The sequence below is a fragment of the Panthera pardus genome, unplaced genomic scaffold (genome assembly GCF_024362965.1).
Source record: "Panthera pardus isolate Hobbes unplaced genomic scaffold, ASM2436296v1 HiC_scaffold_6, whole genome shotgun sequence".
Classification (NCBI taxonomy): Eukaryota; Metazoa; Chordata; class Mammalia; order Carnivora; family Felidae; genus Panthera; species Panthera pardus.
In genome coordinates, this window is record NW_026526991.1 from 72,872,818 (window position 1) to 72,893,522 (window position 20,705).

A 20,705-nucleotide genomic window follows, 5' to 3' on the forward strand; every position below is an offset into this window, starting at 1 on the left:
TCGAGCTCATACACGTTTAAAGAGGCAGGACAGGAATTCCAGCCAGAGCTCCTTGACTCCAGGATTCATGTTTTTCCCACTGCAACACAGTACTTTTCACCATATGTTAAAATATACAATTATATAATGATAACTATATCATGGTAAAACAGCAGTCAATTTAAGTAGCATTCAATCAGGATTACAAATCTCATACAATGTAATTCTTTACCTGCACTAACACGATTGCTTTCAGTTCTTTCTTCTTTCAGACAATGTTATTTGAACAATTAAAAAACAGTTTAAAAAATGTGGGATGATAATATGTTATGAAAGAGTTCAGTGATGTGTTCAAATTAAATAATAATTTATCAAAAAAAACTAATTGCCCACCAGATTTACAAGTGACCTACAAAACTTGTAAATGCTTCCGAAGCATACACAAATTAGCATGGCTGCCTTATAAGGCAGGAAGGTGCACTGTGCCATCAGTCACCCACAGAGGAAGCACCCTGCAAGTCTGAGACAACAGCGTTCCTGAATGTTTAGCTCTCATCTGCATTTACATCTCCTGTGTTAGCACCTATAAGTGAACTGTGCAGAGACTTACACAAACACAATAATCATCAAAGATTTTTACTCTAGCAGCACGGTGCTGGAGAATGCAAAAGATACACCATTACAGAAATAAAAGACGGTGGAGTTGGCAGTCTGGAATAGTTAAGTCCTTGTGGAGACATTGCATTTGTAAAGTTCTTTCTGCCAGTACTACACTCATCACTTTCTAGAAAGTGCTATAATGACACTGTTCAATGTGAGAACTGTTTCTAAAGTATATGAAAATGCCTTGGGTGCTGCATTTCACTATTTATTTCAGACTAAATAAATAGAAGACTTTATACACTACAGAAAACTCTTTCTGCTCCACACTGTTCTTCCCATAGACTTCACAGACTACTCCGCCCCTACTCTCTGGTCTCCAGAAGCTAAGAGAAGGGTGGACTTTCCAGTCACCCAGCATTGGCTAGGAGCTGGGGGGGGGAGGGGTGGGGAGAAGAAAGTGGGAACAAAGAGCCATGAATGACCCTCCACCCTTCTATTCACTTTCCCACTCTGGGGTTAAGGTTGTACTGCCTGCTATCAGTGACACAGAAATAATAACAGAGGAATAATTGCTGACAGCAGCAGTGAACTTTGATTCTCAACTCCCACACACCCTGCAGGCATCCTAACATGATGATAATCATGGTAACGGTACTGTCCTCTTACAGAATTGTGCCCAAGCCTCTGATAGTATCAAGAGTTTTCTGTGGCTCCTTTGAGTCTCGAAAGGGTGTAAAACAGCATGCAAATGATGCTTTTATTGGAAGTATCCTCTGGTGAATTCCTGGTCTATGTGAACTTCCGCCATGTTTCAAAATGCCTTTAACAAGGTCTTCCTTTTCAGTCTCCGGGGATACTCTGACACCCAATACTGTAACTCCAACATCACAACAGATTTCTATTTTGAATCTACACCATACATATTTTAACAAATACGGATGTGTAAACATCTAGAAACTACTAAACATAATTGTTCAAGGAGACTGAGTCCAAAAGAATTTTCCTTGCACTATGTGAAAGCTGTGACATGGATTTACTTTATGACTATTTTTTTTTTCTTTTATGATCCTTGAATTTGATCAGCTTCAGTGGAATGGAGAATATTTAAAAATAATACTTTTAGAGTTGTTGGCTTTTGAGAAACTTTGGTAAATTGTTATACCTAATATTTTTATTAGAATTTCTAAAATCTCTTTATGCATCAATACAACCAGACCTTTAACATATCTACTTTTTCCTCCAAATAAACAATTTTAAGAAATTTTTTGTTATTTTGTAAGAGTACATAAACATATTGTAATGTGTGCTTTAACCAATTAGCTAGACAAAACATTTTTAGTATATCATGACTGTAAGTAAAAAAAAAAAAAAATCTAACGGTTTCTATTTATTTCAGTCACATCACTAAATTCAAAACATTTAGTCATGTGATTGTGGAAGTTAGCTCATATGAGTAGTTTCATATCTGAACTACTGTGTATTCTACTGCTAACAAATTTATTTGTTGCACCAGGTATCAACCAGCATAACCATTTCAAATTCAAAAACTGAAAAAAACCATTGCATCAGATTAGTTCAATACATAAATCACTGAGCACAAAAAATGGAAAATAAATTACTCGATTTTAAAATGTTTTCTGTCTCTGTACTCTTTAAATTAATCCTATATTTCATATTAGTTTCCTGTTACTATAAAATGTGTAAACTTGACTGATACCATAACGGAAGATGAGCTAAAATAATTGACAGGAATCAAATGTGTCTAAATTTAATTGTTATAAGATCTTTTACACATATATGTGTAAAAGATCAAGCGTGCTACTTGTGTGTGTGTATACACACACACAAAATAAAGTCACAAATATCTATTCACTTTAAAAGCCAATGGCATCATTAAAAAACTAAATATGAGATATATTTCCAATAGTATTCCTTTTAAAATATTTCACACTATTTAATAGACAATATTCCAAATATATGTATATCATCCAACTCATTTTTTAACTGTCAATGTGTTCATATGAATCAATTATAGAACTATAACAAAAATAAGACTATTACAATGTACCCTGGCATAAAAGAGGCACTGATAAATTTCTGTCATTGAGGCAAATTTTAAGCTTATCAAGGTGAAATAATAATACTGCAGCTGGTTATAAATTATAATTTAGATTAACATGGTTGATCTCTTTGCTCTTTATATGATTTGAATAAGCTTATTTTGAGATACATTAGCAGTATTAGATATCTACATGCACTTGATTTATCAACCACAGTTTTTATAAAATTACTTCTTCATGTTTAAACAAATGTATTTTTAACAGAAGTGCTATATCACAATTTAAAAAAGAAATTCTTCTCCTTTTTAATGCAACATTAATGAAGCACACCTAACATTGTTACCTAGCTGGAAAAAAATGTTTTTTAAAACCCCATTACGTTTCTGCTGTGTATATATGTGAGTATGTGTGCTAATTGAATATATGTATTCAGCTCCATTAGCCCTTCTAAGAGTATCAAACAGGCATTCATTTCCATCTAATTGGAAAAATCAAAATGCTTTATAGATAAGGCAGAAAGTAACAAGGGCAATTTTTTTGTTGTTTAAATTATGTTGCCCTTTAAATCATATTGCACAAACCTGAGTAGAAATAAAAAGTTTCTAACGTTACAAATCGCAGCATGTAAATATTTCCACTAGGCAAATTTTCAAGACAAACTGGACAGCCATCAGTGAAAGCAGGTCTGTACTATCTTGGCTACAAAACTGGAAGACGAGAATTTTAATACAAAAGACCTCTTCAGATAAAACCCAGCTTTTCAGCCAAAGACATCGCCTTTCTCTTCCCCAAAATACCTAGCCAGCTCATTTCTAGATGTTGTGAGTTCTTTCCTGACACAGAAAAATTATTGGATCTTCTTCATTCTTTACTCTTATCCAAAGTCAAATTACTCAAAATTCAATCTTTTTAATGCACCAAGGATGAGTGAATATCTAAAAGTTTATCCAAAGTTTAATAGAGAAAAAGAACCAACTCCATCCAGAGAGTTTATATAGACATTCAGAAAGACAGCACTAGTGATGATATAACCTAGAATAAACAGAATATTTCCAAAGTAGTGGAGTTAAATAAACCTTCCAAATTTCTATGTATGCCTTTACTAATACCTTGGAAATGATTCCACTGATAAAAGGTAAGCTAACCATTTTGGGTAATACCAAATACTACTATCTCAATCAGTTAAAACTTCAAAAGCACTTTGGTGGTAAATGGCAAGGACCTAAAATTCCACTATCCCAGCCCAAATTTTACTAACTTCTATAATTTACTTTCTCAACCCCAAATATTACAATAGCGCTACAACACACATTTGAGAGAGTAAAGAGTTCCCACCAGGTTTTTGCAACAGGAAAAAAAAAAATGTCCCCATTGAAAAATACATGAACAAGATAACTATGTGAAACTAAGAAATGGTAAAAGGTATTGTATAAACAATTCCAAACTCTCCCTGTAACATACTAATCACAAGCTCAAAGACAGTTAATATTTCCTCATCAAAAATGTTCTTGAGTAGAGATTTATCATTTTTTGAAAGGTCATACAAAATTAATCTCTTAATAATCACACAACTTTCTTCACAGTTCACAGGAACAGCAACTTATTAAAGCAGAGACACGCATTAACACATTTGGAAACTTCAAGTGATTTATTCTTTTATCTCAATATCTAACAATTGATATAGATAAGATATAAACTCTAGATAGATGTATACTCTAATAAGTACCACATCAAGGTAAAACAGTAAGTTTGGAAATTTAAAACGTCTAAATATTTCTTCCATGTCTCTTATTGGTATTTTATTATTGTCTTACCTCAATGATTTTGTCATGAATCTCCAGGCCATCTGCTCTGTCGGCAGGTCCATTTTCCAAAATTTTTGAAACGTAAATGCCTTCCTTTGATGTTTCTTCCTTATTATTCTATAAAAAATATAACTGTTAGCAGTGAGAAAGATACCAATACAACCTTAAGTTGGATAAAGTCAATTTAGTAAATGTAACATTGCCAATCCTCACTAAACATTCAACTCTCTCCCTTAGCTGGGGATTTGGCACTGAATTTTAACTTACTTAATACCAAATAGTCATTAATCAAGATGGCAGCTTTAATGAATGAGCCCAGCATCTCTGACAAGATTATCCATTTACTTCATGTTTTTGGGTATACATAAAAAGCCATGAGGAAAGGGTATGTACAAGGTGATATTGACTGGCTCCTAAGTATTATTTATAAAACATCTTACTTCTAGACAGATATAGCAATTAAAAAGGGCTACAGGAAAACAAAAAGCATATCCAGTCTCACTGTATAACTGGTTTGAGATGTGGTCACAGCTTTGAAAATATAATTTAGCCTCATGATGTGACAGATTTGGAAATACAGCTCGCACTGTATCTATTCACAGGGCAGACTAGGAGCTTGCTCAAGTGTAAAATCCCAAAAGATCAACTCTAACTGCAAGGGAACCCATTCAAGGCTAATCGTTACACATTTCCAGGTGCAATGAGCCTAATGATTAGTTAAATCTCAACCATATAACCAGTGTAATACAAACAGGACATTTTAGCCAGTCACGGAAAAACAATTATATTGCAGAACTTATCTAGGTAAGATGCCTGACATACTGTAATAATCATTTTAAATGTCAATTTACTTCATGGCAGGTTAAATAAAATTATTTCTCCTTACTTAGCCTTCCTTAACATGAATTTGAAGAGCCTCTTAAAAAAGGTCAATGTCATTTAAATCTCAAACACCTAACTTGCATTTTATAAAAAATATTCCTTAGGGGCAAAGAAAACAAAAATGCTATGATGAAAGACTTCTTTTCATAATAAATGGGGACTGTTCTAGAAACAGAAGCACAGCAGTCATTTGTTACTAGGTTTTTGAAATACTAAACAATAAGAAAAAAAAATGTCATTGCCATCCTGACCTAAACATAGCATATGGCCAACAACTAAAAGATAGTTTCCTTAGACAACATCTGTAATGCAAGATGCAAAAATTTCATGGCATTTTATTAAGAAAATTAAAGAACATGCATCTTTTTAAAGTTCACCACCTTTTTCTAGTTACAGTGAAAATTGAGTTGATGTATTTGGAGGATATAAAAGGACTCTGCATCTACAGTGTCTGGTTTAAGTTTGTAAGTCATGTACTTTGAAAACAATTGGCATCAATGTAGAAAATATTATTCATTCAATTAAATAAAGGATTTGAATCTGGGGAGCCAAAAATATCTCTCATCAACCATCTTTCTTTAGCATGGTATTGCTTATATACCTATGAAAACAATGATCCCTTATTTCAACTTATTTTAACTGTTTATTCATTCAACATGCATAATAAACTGCCTGGTCTGTGTTAGCATGTGAAAATTGAGCAAATTGACTTAATAAATAGAAGGTATAATCAGGCTATCCAGTTGCCTAGTATTTTCAAATATAAATTGCCTATACACATTATTATGAAATAGGCTTAAGAAGTTTACCAATGGGGCTATACAATGTAAATAAAATGAGAAACCTACTGTGGTTTTATTAAAAGTAGCAAAGAGGGACAAGTTTGTTAGTTGTTGGGTTTTTTGGTTTGTTTTGTACTCTCAAAAAATGTAATTATGTACTGGAATATTTGCATTAAGGAATCTGATATTTGATCACAATGATTTTAAAGATTAAATCACTTGTTTTCCTCATTCAAAATCCACAAGTGAAAGCTGTCTTCTATTATTTTATAATCAAAGAGCGAGTTATGCATTAACAAGGTAGGTTACCTGATTTGGTCGACCTCCTATAATATTGAACCCCAACGTGTCATTTTCTCTTTCTAACACAATGGTGAGTGGTTTATGTTCTTCATCCTAGAAGAAAAGGGATAAAATAACTAGGTAAATAAATAAATAATTAAATAAATGCTACAGCAAGCCTTTTGAAAAAAATGTAAATAAGTGAACATTTGAGAAGAAGAAAATCTTAAAATTAAGGATGGTTGAATTTGGGACATTTCTTCCTAAATGTACTTTGAAACTATGTATTTAAAAGAAACGTGCTTGTGAGAAAAGTCGCTATTTTCAAAAATGTCTGAAGACTTTGTCTTTTCACACATCAATCTATCTTTTATCCAAATGCAGCATCTAATTCTGACTTCATTGTAATTTAAAACAGATTTCTGGTGACCCTACAAGTATCCTCATTTTGTTAGCGTATAATAAAGAACCTCAGAATTATTTCATGTAAAAATCTCACATTGGAAAGTCTTGAGGGATTTAAGTAGTAGTGAGCTATTGATAAAATTCTTTCAATAGCGATATTTGGATTGTTACTGTAATGCAGGATCTAATTACAGTAATCCTAATTTTAAATAGCACTCTTACTTGGTTTTGCATAACTCCTGCAGAACTTTAAAAAGAGAGAATTTGTATTAGGTAAAACAGTATGTATTTCTTTTCCTGGCAGCCAAATAATAGTAAAACGAATAGGAATTCTATCTACAACCTGTTCATTAATACAGACCAATTTAAATACAAGGTGAGATAGTGCCAGATTAGGTAAGGTTTATTCATAGCTATGGGTATTATTAACTGTCCTGCGAAATTACATATTTGGTAATTACTTCCGAATGGTAAAATTCCATAAGCACCATCATCACCTAGTCCCAGGAGCGGTTCCCAGGGAGTGCACACAGCAGCCCCTACTGGCAGTGGGAAAACATCTCTGAGGCTCCTAGAGAAGCCTTCTGATAGTCTGCAAATCATGGGCAGTTTTTCCTCACTTCTCAGAATCACAGCTCGACTTGTTGCTTGGACTTTTCTGTCATATGATTCTAGCTGTTGTTCCATCGGCCATTGCTTCCCTACAACCTTGAAACATGGCCTGGTAACACAGCCCATTCCTGGGCCTCTCTCTGGATCTTCTCACTCTGTAAATTTACCTAGATATAAATAGGATACAGAAAGAATCAGGGATAGCATCCAGTCTCTTAAGAAGCAGTGTGCTTCCCTTTGTCAGAGCAGCAACATTTTAGCCGCTCACACTTCAGTTATCTTTTCTAGGTTCAAGGGCAGAAGCTTCTCCACTCCATGCCTGGATTGGAGGCGGTGCAACGCGGTCCCAAATGGGAGTCATCCCGTATTGCTCCTCCCTGGGACAGTGAAGAATGGAAACAGCTCCTTGAATGGAGTGCAAGTCCTGCTAAATCCCTGCTCACCATGGCAGCGACCAACAATGTCAAACACTGTGCAGAAGTCCTCCAGAAGAGAAGTAACAGCTTTATAAACAAGCCTCTTCACACGGGGTGCTGCAAACAGGCTTGTTTATTCAGTCTGAAAGCGGGCAGTCCACCAGCACGGTTCGGGGCCAGCAGCTTCGACAAAGAAGGGAAACAGCCGCTGCCCACGGGCTCACAGGGCTAGTATGACCGCAGATGGATGTGGCTGCTCTCAGATTTGGTCCCCCAAGCCACACACACACACACACACACACACACACTCCACCAATGATGAAATACTTAGGAAAGGAAGGATTCTTTAGGGAAGGTCGGGCTAATGAAAACTCTGCAGGTCTAAGAAATCCCATTGCTCCCTCTCCCAACTCGAGGTTTTCTTGGTTTCTCACATCCCTGATAGTCCCTGCACTGAGTAGAAGCGATGCGAGCAGTTTGGCAGGGAAACTAAGTCATTCAGAGCTAAAGGTGTGCGACTGACAAGGCCGCAGGGATGCTGGGGCAGCGGGAGAGGGGAGGCAGGGTCGGAGAAGTCCTCATTTCCTGGCTTTCCTTTTCTGATTGGCTTTAGGAACAAGCCAGAGGTGCCCCCCCGCCCCCCAAATAGCAGAGAGGATAGGGCAGGAAAGTGAAAGATAGGGAGCGAGGGGTCGGGGTGGCAAAATGAGTTTTCCTAATTCCTCCTCCATCGAAAAGTTGGAACTGAGAGCTGTTTAACTCGTTCCAATCCTAATAGAAGTGGAAGGGAGAAATCTTTCTCAAATGCAACACAAACCCATCCGAAAGGTGCTGACAGTGGAGTAGGGTCAGGGCTGGTGGATGCTTCCCACTGCATGGTAAGGACGGATGTCACCTTCTAAAGGAATCCCCAAGTACCAGAAAGAAGCGGTCCTCTTTCCACCCCAACCGTGCCCCAGGTGCCCGACCCCTCTGCGCTTACCGGGCCGTGGCCGCCGCCCAGGTCTCTGGCGAAGTTGCGGACGTGAGCCATGTACTGGGCGAACTTCTCCTGGTACCTGCGGGCCGAGAGCTGCACCTCGCCCTGCAGCGCCCAGAGCTGCGCCAGCAGCGCCTTCTCGCGCCGCCTCCAGGCGAGGACTCGCGGCCGGGGCCCCCGCCCGCTGCCGCCGCGGACGCCCGGCGGCCCCCCGCGCGCGCCCCCGCCCCGGCCGGGCCCAGGCGCCGTGGCGCAGCCCCCCCGCGCGGGCACGTCCCCGCCGCCGCGGCCGCCGGGCCCCGAGGCGCAGCCCCGCCGGCGGCGGCGGGCAGGGCTGAAGTCGCAGCGCTCCACGTGCGCCGCCAGCTCGTGCAGCGGGACCGAGCGGCCGCAACCGCGGGCGCGGTAGTCGCACTGGATGCGCAGCTTGTGGATGAGGCTGCGCAGAGGCAGCACCCGGCACAGCTTGCCCGGCGCCAGGGGCTGGCACTGCAGCGGGCACCGGCGCCGCCGCGCCACCCAGGGCAGCAGGCAGCTGGCGCAGAAGACGTGTCCGCACGGCGTGCACAGGGGCTCCTCCAGCACCTGGCCGCACAGCTTGCACTCGAAATCCGGGTCCACCGCTTCGGCGAAGCGCTCCAGGGCAAAGCCCATGATCGGGAGGGGGAGAAGGGGGAACGAATCGGAGTCCACTTTCTCCAAGCCCCCGGTCTCCTCCGGCCTACCCCTGGGACGGCTTTCCCGCGGCAGGGGCCACGGCTAGTCGGAGGGCAAGAGGAGAAGGGTGGGGGGTTGTGATCCCTGAGTTTGTTTGGCTTGAAGTTTTCAGGCTCTGGCAGGGTCCCCTGACTCCGCCGTATTGACGCTAATAGACGCCACCTCAGTGACCCCCACCCCCGCCTCGTTCGCGGCTCTGCAATTTATATTCTTTCAAATTTTGTCCGCAGAGAGCTGAGGCCAGCTTACAATGGCCCTTGGGAAAGCTGTGTTTCCTTTGCCTGAACAGTGAACTTCAAGCAGTCCTCAGGCAGAGCTGATAATGAGCACAGCGCAGATGTTGCGAAGCAACTTTTAATTCCACCAGAATGTGAACTCTCGGGGGAGCGGGATTTTTGTCCGTCGGTTTTCCGCGGAATTCTCATCGCCCCGCATCCAGTGGATCTTCAATAAATGTGTTTGAAATACATGCACTTCTGTTCTTTCATATCAGCCAACTACAAAATCACCAGATAAGTGGCTGCGACCTTAGGAAGTCACTCTGAGGTGTCTACAAGAGCCAGGCTTCTCAAATCAGGATCCAGAAATAAGGTGAGTGTAGCGAGGCGGGATGATGACTGACAGCCAAGATGGGGAAAAGGCCAGGTGCTCGCCCTAAGACACCTCCCTCCTAGAACTTGCAGGGCCATTCAAGGCCTCCTACCGTGTGAGGAGGCCAGGATTCTGTTACTAAGCAGCCTGACTCCAGATTCAATCACCACGCCATCCATCTTCTAATTCCACAGGTATTTGACCAGTGGGAATGGGAATGTGATCATCTGGGCACCTGGAAAGGAGAATTAAAGGAAAGGATTATGAAGGAAAGCCGTGAAATAACAAATCATATCTTATTTATCCTGAGTACACAGTTTAGATCAAAACTATCTAGGCAGCAAAAGATCAAAGTATGTAGCATGCCAGGCCCTCCTAAAAACGTACAGTAAGGGGATCCCCCAAGCCCTCCTTACTCACCTTCTTTCACCACCTTCTGAACCTTAGGTCTGCAAAGCAACCCCATCCCCTGGATACACACCACTTATTGCCATTATCCTGAAGCTACTTCCACATGCTAGGGATGGGCTTTCTAAATTAATCATTGATGATTCCTCACTGCCAGCTGAGTGTTGTTTCCTGAAAGCTGTGTACTTTTGTATTGCACCAAAGGCATCCATTGAAACACATGAAAAAGGCTCCAGGTTTTGTGCTTTAAATCCTTGGCGCTCACTGAAGAATTAGCAAAAAGGCTAATTGTACAGGCTACTGAGAACCTTCTGAGCCTTCTTTCTGGTTGAAAGATGAGATTTTATTAGAGCAGTTCAATAATGAGTGGGGATCCTGGAGTGGCTTGCCAGATATTTGATAGGCTTTTAAACGTGTTTAGAAAATAAGAGGCTGTGTTTCACATTTTATACATACAGATATAATAGCATTTGCCACAATGCTCCAAATTTCCACCTCCCTTGTGGCCAATCTTTTCCCAGGTAAATAAGCAAACAATAAATTCCTGAAGAAAAAAGAAATAATTTAACATTAACACCGTAAACATATTTTGGTAAATTGTAGAGACCATGTAAAGCAGAATGTTGCAGAATTTGTTTAAATAATTCTGGGCAGGAGGAATCGGTTTCATCTTTTTTTTTTTTTTTTTTTTTTTAGTTATTGTAAAAGCTATGACTTTTAGCTATGATTTTATAGCTAGGCCTTGACATTGATTGTTTCACAATAAACATAATGGCAGTGAGAACTTTTTACAGAGGGTAAAAAGATGGAATCCAAAAATATTTTATTGAGGTATTAGGAAAATGACACTTGCAGTTACTTGAAAAGACTAAAATAAAGCAATAGTTATATGATGTCCTTGGTCCACCCATGCAACTCTTGTAGCAAAAGTAAGGAACATGAGCAGAGTATGGTATGAGTAATTCCAGAATGTATAACATTTTGATTATTAAAGAGAAGATGGATGTCAAAAACCCTGTCCACAGAGAATAACAAGTTTAAAAATTAGAACATGCGAAGTGAGGCCAAGTAATGAAGTAGGCCAGAAGGGAGCTTAGGAAAATCTTTCACAGGAGAAAATGCAAGCTTCAGCACTTCCAAAATAGCGAAGTACCAGGAAAAACATTACAGGAGTCAAACACTAAGGGAATTGTCACACCCAAGTGAACCTCGTGGACTCTCCCCATCTGAAAATGTATGTGCATGATAAATTTATGATATCGCTTGAGCCAAACAGTATGATTTCAATTCCCAGACTATAAAAGGGTATTCTATATATTAGAAAAACTGTGGTATCTTGGAAAATTGTGATAGCTAGGTACATGGATTGAGGTAATTAGCTTAGATAAGCAAAAAAGCATTCGGAATAAGTTTGAAATATGCCCAAATATTTCAGCAAAAACAGATCGAGTAACATTTAAATGTCTTTTGGCAGATGAGACAAATTAACACCTTGTATCATTAACTAGGGCATATCCTTGTTTTCACTGATGATAGCTCCTTTTAAGAATCGCTGGTTAGTGAAAGTTGCAGGCTGAACAGCAACATGAGGAAGAGCTGAAAGGCAGACCACTGTCTTCTTTCTTGTTGGGCAAGGCCAACTTCTAGCTGTCCTGAAAGTTGGGGCCAAGACCAGGCCTGTCACCTTTGATTCAAACTGGACCTGAGAATACATGCCAACCAAGAGACAAGAGAAGGACAGTTAATAATCTTAGTTCATCTTCAAGCCAACGACCATGGCATAACTCAAAATATCTACAAGTAGTCAGTACTTGATATTTTCTTTTTCTTTTTTTTTTTTCTTTTTTTTTTTTCAACTTTTTTTATTTATTTTTGGGACAGAGAGAGAGACAGAGCATGAACGGGGGAGGGGCAGAGAGAGAGGGAGACACAGAATCGGAAACAGGCTCCAGGCTCCGAGCCATCAGCCCAGAGCCTGATGCGGGGCTCGAACTCACGGACCGCGAGATCGTGACCTGGCTGAAGTCGGACGCTTAACCGACTGCGCCACCCAGGCGCCCCAGTACTTGATATTTTCAATGTAGGAACAAGTTTTTGCTTCAATCCACTGTTATGTATTCATGAAAACAGATAAAAAATTAACTTGCTATATTCCTTGGGCCAATTCCTAGCAATAAGGAAACTAGAATATACCTCTGGGTGTTTCCAGTGAGAGGAGGCAAGGTTCCAACCTACCTCTGAGTCATCCCTACTTCCAAGATGAATAGAGAATCTTAGAGCTACTGACTATCAAATGCTAACAGATCTAATATTGAAATACTATATTCTAAGACTCCGAAATTGTAATTAGGGAGGTGAAAAAGGAGAAAGAGATCATTTTTTCCCACCCCATCCATAGATAATACTTTATAGAAACTCATTCATAATTTATTCATGTTGTCTCATGTCTTTGATGAAGAATCATAAAATCAGGAAGAAATTTGGAGAAATTCTGAAGAAATCCAAAGAAATTTGTGCATCATTTATTATTTCATACATGTTCATATAGCATAAATTGGGGCTTTTAACATGAGAATAATTTTTAAATCTTCTATTATTAGAACTTGAAATCTCATCATTTATATATCATTTTCCCTGAATCCTGGTCATTTTTCATGAATTCGTATGATAATCTTAATCCTATGCATTTTTCCAAAGTGACCTAAATTTAAGCTGAGGTGAAATAAGATTACTCTGGTAGAAGAAGCAAAAATACCCAGCTAATTCAGGTCAAAATAGTGTCAGTGGAATACATTTATCTGTGTTACTGAAGTTAACATTTATTTTTGTTCTTATCATGATATTTTTTTGTGTCATAATGTAGGATCAGAACTGAAAGCAGTAGCATAAATAAATGTGTTCATAAAGCATGAGATAATAAGATCAACTTGCCAGTATTTAAATATTCTGAAATTAAAAAGCAGTAATGTTTTTATTTATTTTTCAGAGAGAGCAAGACAGAGCATGAGCAGGGGAGGGGCAGAAAGAGAGAGAGACACAGAAGCAGAAGCAGGCTCCAGGCTCTGAGCTGTCAGCACAGAGCCCCACATGGAGCTCAAACCTATGAACTGTGAAATCATGACCTTAGCCAAAGTCAGATGCTTAACCGATTGAGCCACTCAGGCACCCCCTAAAATCTCTGAAATTGATAAAAAACATAAAAGATGCTAAGGTGACCCTTAAACAACATAGGAGTTAGGGGCTCCAACCCCCATACAGTTGAAAAATATGTAACTTTTGACTCCAAATCAATTTTTTTTTTAATTTTTTAAAGTTTATTTATTATTGAGAGACTGACAGAGACAGAGCATGAGCATGGGAGGGGCAGAGAGAGGAGGAGACACAGAATTTGAAGTAGGCTCCAGGTTCTGAGCTGTCAGCACAGAGCCCTATGCGGGGCTCAAACCCACCAACTGTGAGATCCATGACCTGAGCCAAAGTTGGACACCCAACCGACTGAGCCACCCAAGTGCCCCTGACTCCAAATAACTTAACTAATAGCCTACTGTTGACAGGAAGCTTTACCAGTAAAATAAACAGTTAATTAACACAGATTTCATATATGGTGTTCTTGTAATAAGTAAGCTAGAGAAAAGAAAATGTTAAGAAAATCATAAGGAATAGAAAATACATTTACAGTCCTGCACATATAAGTGGACCCATGCAATTCAAACCCATGTTATTCAAGGGTCAAGTATATTTGAAAGCTTATTGAAACAAGATTTTTAAAGATAAACTGATAACATTAAGCCAGAGAAGAACCCTTTTGGTTATGAGTTTTACTCTTGGGAAAATACACAGTTAAACCCAGAAAACATAAAGCAATGTCCATCCTTAATAACCCCTGTTTGTTGACATGTAATCCATTAGGAGTTATTTGCTATTATTTTGCTTTTTAATGATCTTTGGGCAAAATGAAGACTTAGAAGGTTTATCATGACAGTACCAAATGTCATTTTTAAGAAAAATACGAGTGAAACTGTTATGTACCCCCCAAATACAGTAATTTTACAGTCTCTGTAGGAATGAATTGTCAGACAAAGCACAAGGAAGACTTTGAAGAAAACCAAGTTAAAGCGAGATATAAAGTTAAAAATTATGGCAACTTCCAAATCAACTATGGACTGGTTTTCTAAAGTCCCTGAGACATTACTGAGGGTAACATTATCCTGTGTGAGAGGTCTGTTGTGAGAGATGCTTTGTACAGGAAGGCATATTAAATCCTGTATCTAATTAAGCTTGATTTTGTGCTATATTTTTGTGGATCACAGTCACTAACAAAGAAGGAAGGTATCAAGAACAACTATAATAGCTGTTATGTAATAACTCTTCACTCTGTGATAGACACAGCAGTATGCTCGTCACATGTGCAATTTCATTCAACTCTCCAGTGGTCATTTTGGGTAGATACTCTTATTATCCCCACAATTTGCCCAAGTTTACACAAATTGAAAGTGACAGAACCTGGGATGAAACCAAAATCTGCCTCTTTAAAGAGCTCTCACTGTTAAATACTGTACTGTAAGAATTTGTTTTCCCCCTATCTACTACAGAATCATTTTAGGATAAAAAGTACTATCAAAACTGATATGTGAATGGAAGCTATAAATTACATCTGTTTGATTTCCATTGTTTAAAGGCTACCACTGCTTTTCTGCCTTTCTCCAAGGAGGAAAATTCTAGCATCATATTTATTAGAAGTCTTTGAATAATTGATATGAATGAGAATATCGACCCTATAAATTGTTCCTTGAAATGCCAATGGGGTTGTATTTTTAGATTATTTTGTCTATATAAATGATCTCAAATAACTGAGAGTTTTCTCTATGATAGACTAATTACCTCAATTCCTTGAGTCCTGGCTTAATATATCAATCACAATGCATTTTTGTTGAAACCTTATTTTGTGTTTACTTCAATGAATATTTTACTGTCTTCTGGATGTTTCTCAAAAATTCCAGAGATTTAAACAAAATTTTGAACACAGTGAGTTCATTAAATCAACTTGTGGCTTAGTGAAAGCCAACACATTACCGGTCAAAATATCTGTAGTATGTTTTGAATGTTTTAGTAACCATTTATAATTATAGTACAATAAATATGATCATATACTACAGCATAATATATGAAGCAAGTTTAAATTCTAAGCAAATAATAACAATAAGGAGAATAATAATTACTCCTACCTCATTGGATTGTTGTGAGATTGGGTTAATAAATGTAACATAGAACCTTGAAGCATAGTTAGTATTATATATGTTTTTGCCCTCATTATTGCACTCCAGAACTATTTTATCGAATTACACAGAGAGCAGCATGTGAGTACATGCCCCACCACACTGAATGTTCTCCCTCCAAAAAAAAAAAAAAAAAAAAAAGATCTCATCATGTTATTTTAATTTGCACTTCTTTGTTTGCCAGTGGAACTGAATGTTAATTGACCACATGTATTTCTTCCTGGGATTATTCTTCACATTGTAATCACAATACTTGAGCTTTTTTGTAACATATGAGTCTATATATATTAAGAATTCTATTTTTTATCAGCCTGTATAACATTGTTAAGTTCTGTTTATGATCATCTATCTTTGAAAGCTGAGGAAAGAAGAACATATGTTTTTCTTTGTAAGAGGTTATCAATTGTCACTATCTTGTTTTGAGAAGAGCACAAATGAGTCTTTGTTTTGTATATATTCTACCACATCTATTAAATAAATATGTATTTCTTGTTATGTGCCTAGAGAGGAGAGTGTACCACTGAAAGCAACTTTGAACATGAGCTAAGGAGACCACTTTCTTCCTTCTGGAGTTTTCTATCTGGATTATTGAAACCCCCAAGAGCAAACTTTTATCTATGCTGCAAATCTTGCTCACCGGTTTTGTGATATCATTTGCCTTTATGTGATATGTGTTCTGCTAAAACCGTACTTTTTAGGAAGAACAATTTTCTACACAATGTTGTATTCACCATGTAGTATTCAGCAAATGTTTCTTTAATGTTAAATAAATATGATAGTTTAAATTATGTGCAATTTTGGTTCATAGTTAAGGTTATAATTAAAGTATTCATTTGCGGAGTCGTCCCACGACTGCACACCAAGTTTCTGATTGTAATAGAGAGGTTGATTAATTCCACTCATGTACTTCTTGCCCCCCTCCTAGCTCCATGTTGCTTGCTCCCATCAGATCCATAATCACCATCCAAGTTATAAGCCCTTTGGATTCACTATTTTCCCTCAATCTTTTCTGACTCAGTTCGTTTCTTTTTAAAAAAAAATTTGATCATACTTGCTTATCTTTTTAACCCTGTTTTCAGCTGCTCTCACAGTGCACTCCTGTGTAATCCTCTTCTGTTTCCAGGAATCTTTCTCATACATTCAAACTTTCCTAGGAAAACATTTTAGCGTCTATCATTCCAACTAAACCTGATTTTCCTGTGGCAACTAAATTCTCCCTCAAGAAACTCAGAAAAAAACAAAGTAGTTCATTCACCCATTCATTAAAATCTCAGAGCTAGAAAAGGGGATGACATTTATTCATGGTCTGCTTACAGACACATGACTATAATTATCAACAGCCCACCCCACCAAAAATTCAACTCATGCTGATCTAAACAATAGGTTGGAATCTATAGGTCATGATCTCACAGTTGGTGAGTTCTAGCCCCATGTCAGGCTCTGCACTGACAGCTGCAGAGCCTGCTTGGGATTCTCTGTCCTTCTCTCTCTCTCTCTCTCTCTCTGCCCTTCTACCACTGCATTTCTCATTCTCTGAAAAATAAATAAATAAATATTTTAAAAACTTTATAAAAAGTAGGTTGGAGTCTAGAGCTAGGTTAGGTTTTGGTTCATCCAGTGGCTTCAGGATGCCCTCAGTGACTCAGGTTGTGCCCTTTTATGACCCTCGCTGGCCTTTAGGGCTGGTTCTCCTCATGGCTGAAGGATGGTTGCCAGTAACTTTCAGTATTCTGTACTTCCTCATACATGCTGAGTGGTCAAGGAGGTAGTTTTTCCCAGAAAAGCAAGCATAGAACTTCTCCAGAATCCATCTCCCCACCGTCCCCCGCAAATTCTTGACTCTCATTGTCCATAATTGCCCGATTGAGCATTACAGAACCAGTCACCAGAAAAGGTCATATCATTACGCTGGTTGACTCAGACTGGCGAGGACCCACACCTGGAGCAGGGGATGTGTCAGCCTCCCCTGGGTGAAGAGGGTTCTGACATAAATATCTGAACAAAAGTACAGTCCTCTTTGGAAAAAGAACAGATTATAATTAACTGACTGTTTACTATGTTCCAGAAGCTGTCCTAAGCTTCAAAGGTATCTTAGTCATTTACAAGTCAGAACAACTCTAGGGGGTAGGTATTGTTATTCTCATCCTCTTTGTTTTACAGATAAGGAAACTGAGACCTAGAGAGTTTGAGTGACTTCTCTAGGTTATGGAGTTCTTAAGTGGAAACACTGGGACTTATACTTGGACATCAGGCTTTACAGACTCTGTTCTTTTTTTTTTTTTTTTTTTAGTTTTTGAGAGAAAACTTTTATTTATTTTGAGAGAGAGAGAGAGAGAGGGTGAGAGAGACTGTGCAAGTGTGAGCAGGGGAGGGGCAGAGAGAGAGGGGGAGAGACAATCCCAAGCAGACTCCTCACTGTCAGTGCGGAGCCCAACAGAGGGCTCTAACCCAGGAACCAGGAGATCATAACCTGAGCCAAAACCAAGAGTCAGATGCTTAACCAAACGAGCCACCCAGGTGTCCCTTACAGACTCTGTTCTAAACCACTAAACCAAACTGTCTTTATGGTCTTCACTACACCACTTTTTTTTTTTAAGTCCCTGGTGAGGATTAAGACTTTGTAGTTAATGTAGTCCTTGACCTGAATCCTAGCTCCTTTATATATACCAGCTATGCAGTCTTGTGGGAAATGACTTAACCTTTCTGAATATTAATTTCTGTACCTCTAAAATGAGCAAAATACTGACTATTACACAATGATTATGTGAAGAGTAATAAAATAGTGCTTATTCCTCTGACACAGAGGAGGTATTTAATAAATGGCAGCTCTTGTAATTTTCTCTGGGGAAACTTAATTTATGTTGGGGCATTTGTAAATGTAAAATATAACAGTCATAAATTTTTGGTTATTCTATAAATCATATTATATCATTTATAATCCCTGTTAAAACGCTATGAAATATAATTCATGCAAAATGTTTTTCCCAAAATCTGACCCAAATCAATAAATGTGGATAAAACTATATGCTTCATGCACCATTTCTCAAAAATGATGTTTTTCAGTTAGCCTAAAAGAGTGTTGTTTTTAGAAGTGACTTAAACATTAGATTTCTTTTTGACTTTTCTCACTTATAAAATTTAACCTGCCCCTGAATTTTGGCACATTATAAGATTTTCAAATTAATGTGCATCTTGCCAAAATACTAAGAAATACAAGCCAACAAATCTGGAGAACAATCTGGCAGTGCTTATGCCCTGGCAAACCTCTCCTGGGAGCCTCTTCCACGAGTTGATACTGTGGGTATAGTGCAGCTTTGTCTGGGGACCAGGGAGTTATGGGAAACATAGGTAATCATCTCTAGGAGAGAGATGAAAAAGTGGGGTAGAAATAGCTTATGGGCTGGGGCGCCTGGGTAGCTCAGGCACTTAAGCCTCTGACTCTTGGTTTCAGCTCAGGGCATGATCTCGTGGTTCCTGGGTTCGAGCCCCATGTTGGGTTCCACTCTGAGAATTCAGAATCTGCTTGGGACTCTCTCTCTCTCTCTCGCTCTCTCTCCCTCCCTCCCTCCCTGCCCCCTGTTCTCTCTAAATAAATAAATAAACATTAAGAAAAAAAAAAGAAGAAGAAGAAATAGCCTATGGGCTATGCAGTGACCAAAAGCAATTATCTACATATACCTATAGCATACAGCTGAGTGCAAAGTCACATATTGAGTTAAAAAACTAACCATAAGAGGGGCACCTGGGTGTTTCAGTGGGTTAAGCCTCTGACTTCAGCTCAGGTCATGACCTCACAGTTCGTGGGTTGGAGTCCTACATCAGGCTCTGTGCTGACAGCTCAGAGGCTGGAGCCTGCCTCTGATTCTGTTTCCTTCTCTCTCTGCCCCTCCTCCACTTGCGCTCTGTCTCTCAAAAATAAATAAATGCTAAAAAAAAAAAACTATATCTATAGCAGAATACCATTTTTTATAAATTAAAACCAGATACATTCATAAAATAGGCACATTTTTCAAGGATACCTATATATCCAAAAACACATATTAAATGCATTAGAGCAGGTGACTAAGGAAGGAAAGAAATGATAGTGGGGAATGGGAATAAAAACAACAGAAACAAAAACAAGGAGGAGGAGAAAAAAAACCCAAAAATTGCACAGATTAATGATGATGGTGTATCATGAATCCAGGTTTATGATTAATTCAAATCTCTGTTTCCAATGAAAACAGAAGTATGAGAGAGAAGTAATTAAAGGAAGGGGAATAGAAGGGAAGGGAGGGGAGGGGAGATGGGACGGGAGGAAAAAGAAAAGATAAAAACACAGGGAGGCCTTACTTCATGCGTATCCATTTAACAACTTCTCTTTTAATCTTTTCATAGTAGTTCTAATTCAATTTGCATGCCTACATATCACCAAAGCATATTTCCCAAAGATGACTGCATTAATTATACCTACTTCCAGTAGATTCATACAATGACTGTAGAGACATTTAGGTATTAAATTGATTGATTTAATCCATACTTAAATTAAAACCAAGAAAAGCAAAGCTCTTTACCTGGCTCTGTCCTCTATTAAGTCAGCTGAACATTTGCTATAAGAGGATAGTTTCTACAGCTATCTATCAGTCCTATTTTTCATAGCCAGAGAGAGTTCCTAAATAATAAAAGTAGAGTGTGTTCATGTGTGCATACTTGCAGTGGTGCACAAAAATTATATAAATCATTTCTCTCTGTTGACTTTTCTACTATGGGTAGTATAACTAAATAAAAGGCATACATAAAACGTTAAGAGAAGCTGAGAGAGAAAGAACACAGACATACAGAACATCACTGTGGGCTGTGGACATGCCCTAAGCTTCCAAGCTCCAGGGCAGAACCTGGGGAATTTGGGGTGGGGGGGAAGAGTAAAAG

General features: G+C 38.6%; 1 protein-coding gene across 1 annotated transcript in view; it reads right to left on the bottom strand.

Annotated features, from left to right (window-relative positions):
• Nucleotides 1-9,610, bottom strand: part of PDZRN4 (PDZ domain containing ring finger 4) — a 363,370-nt gene extending 353,760 nt beyond the window's left edge. The window contains exons 1-3 of the mRNA XM_053895899.1: nt 8,809-9,610; nt 6,421-6,507; nt 4,457-4,564 (exon numbers count right to left, since the gene is read on the bottom strand). Coding sequence (XP_053751874.1) covers nt 4,457-4,564; nt 6,421-6,507; nt 8,809-9,459 — 846 coding nt within the window. The 5' untranslated portion in view covers nt 9,460-9,610. The remainder of the gene's footprint in view (nt 1-4,456; nt 4,565-6,420; nt 6,508-8,808) is intronic.
• Nucleotides 9,611-20,705: the final 11,095 nt, after the last annotated feature.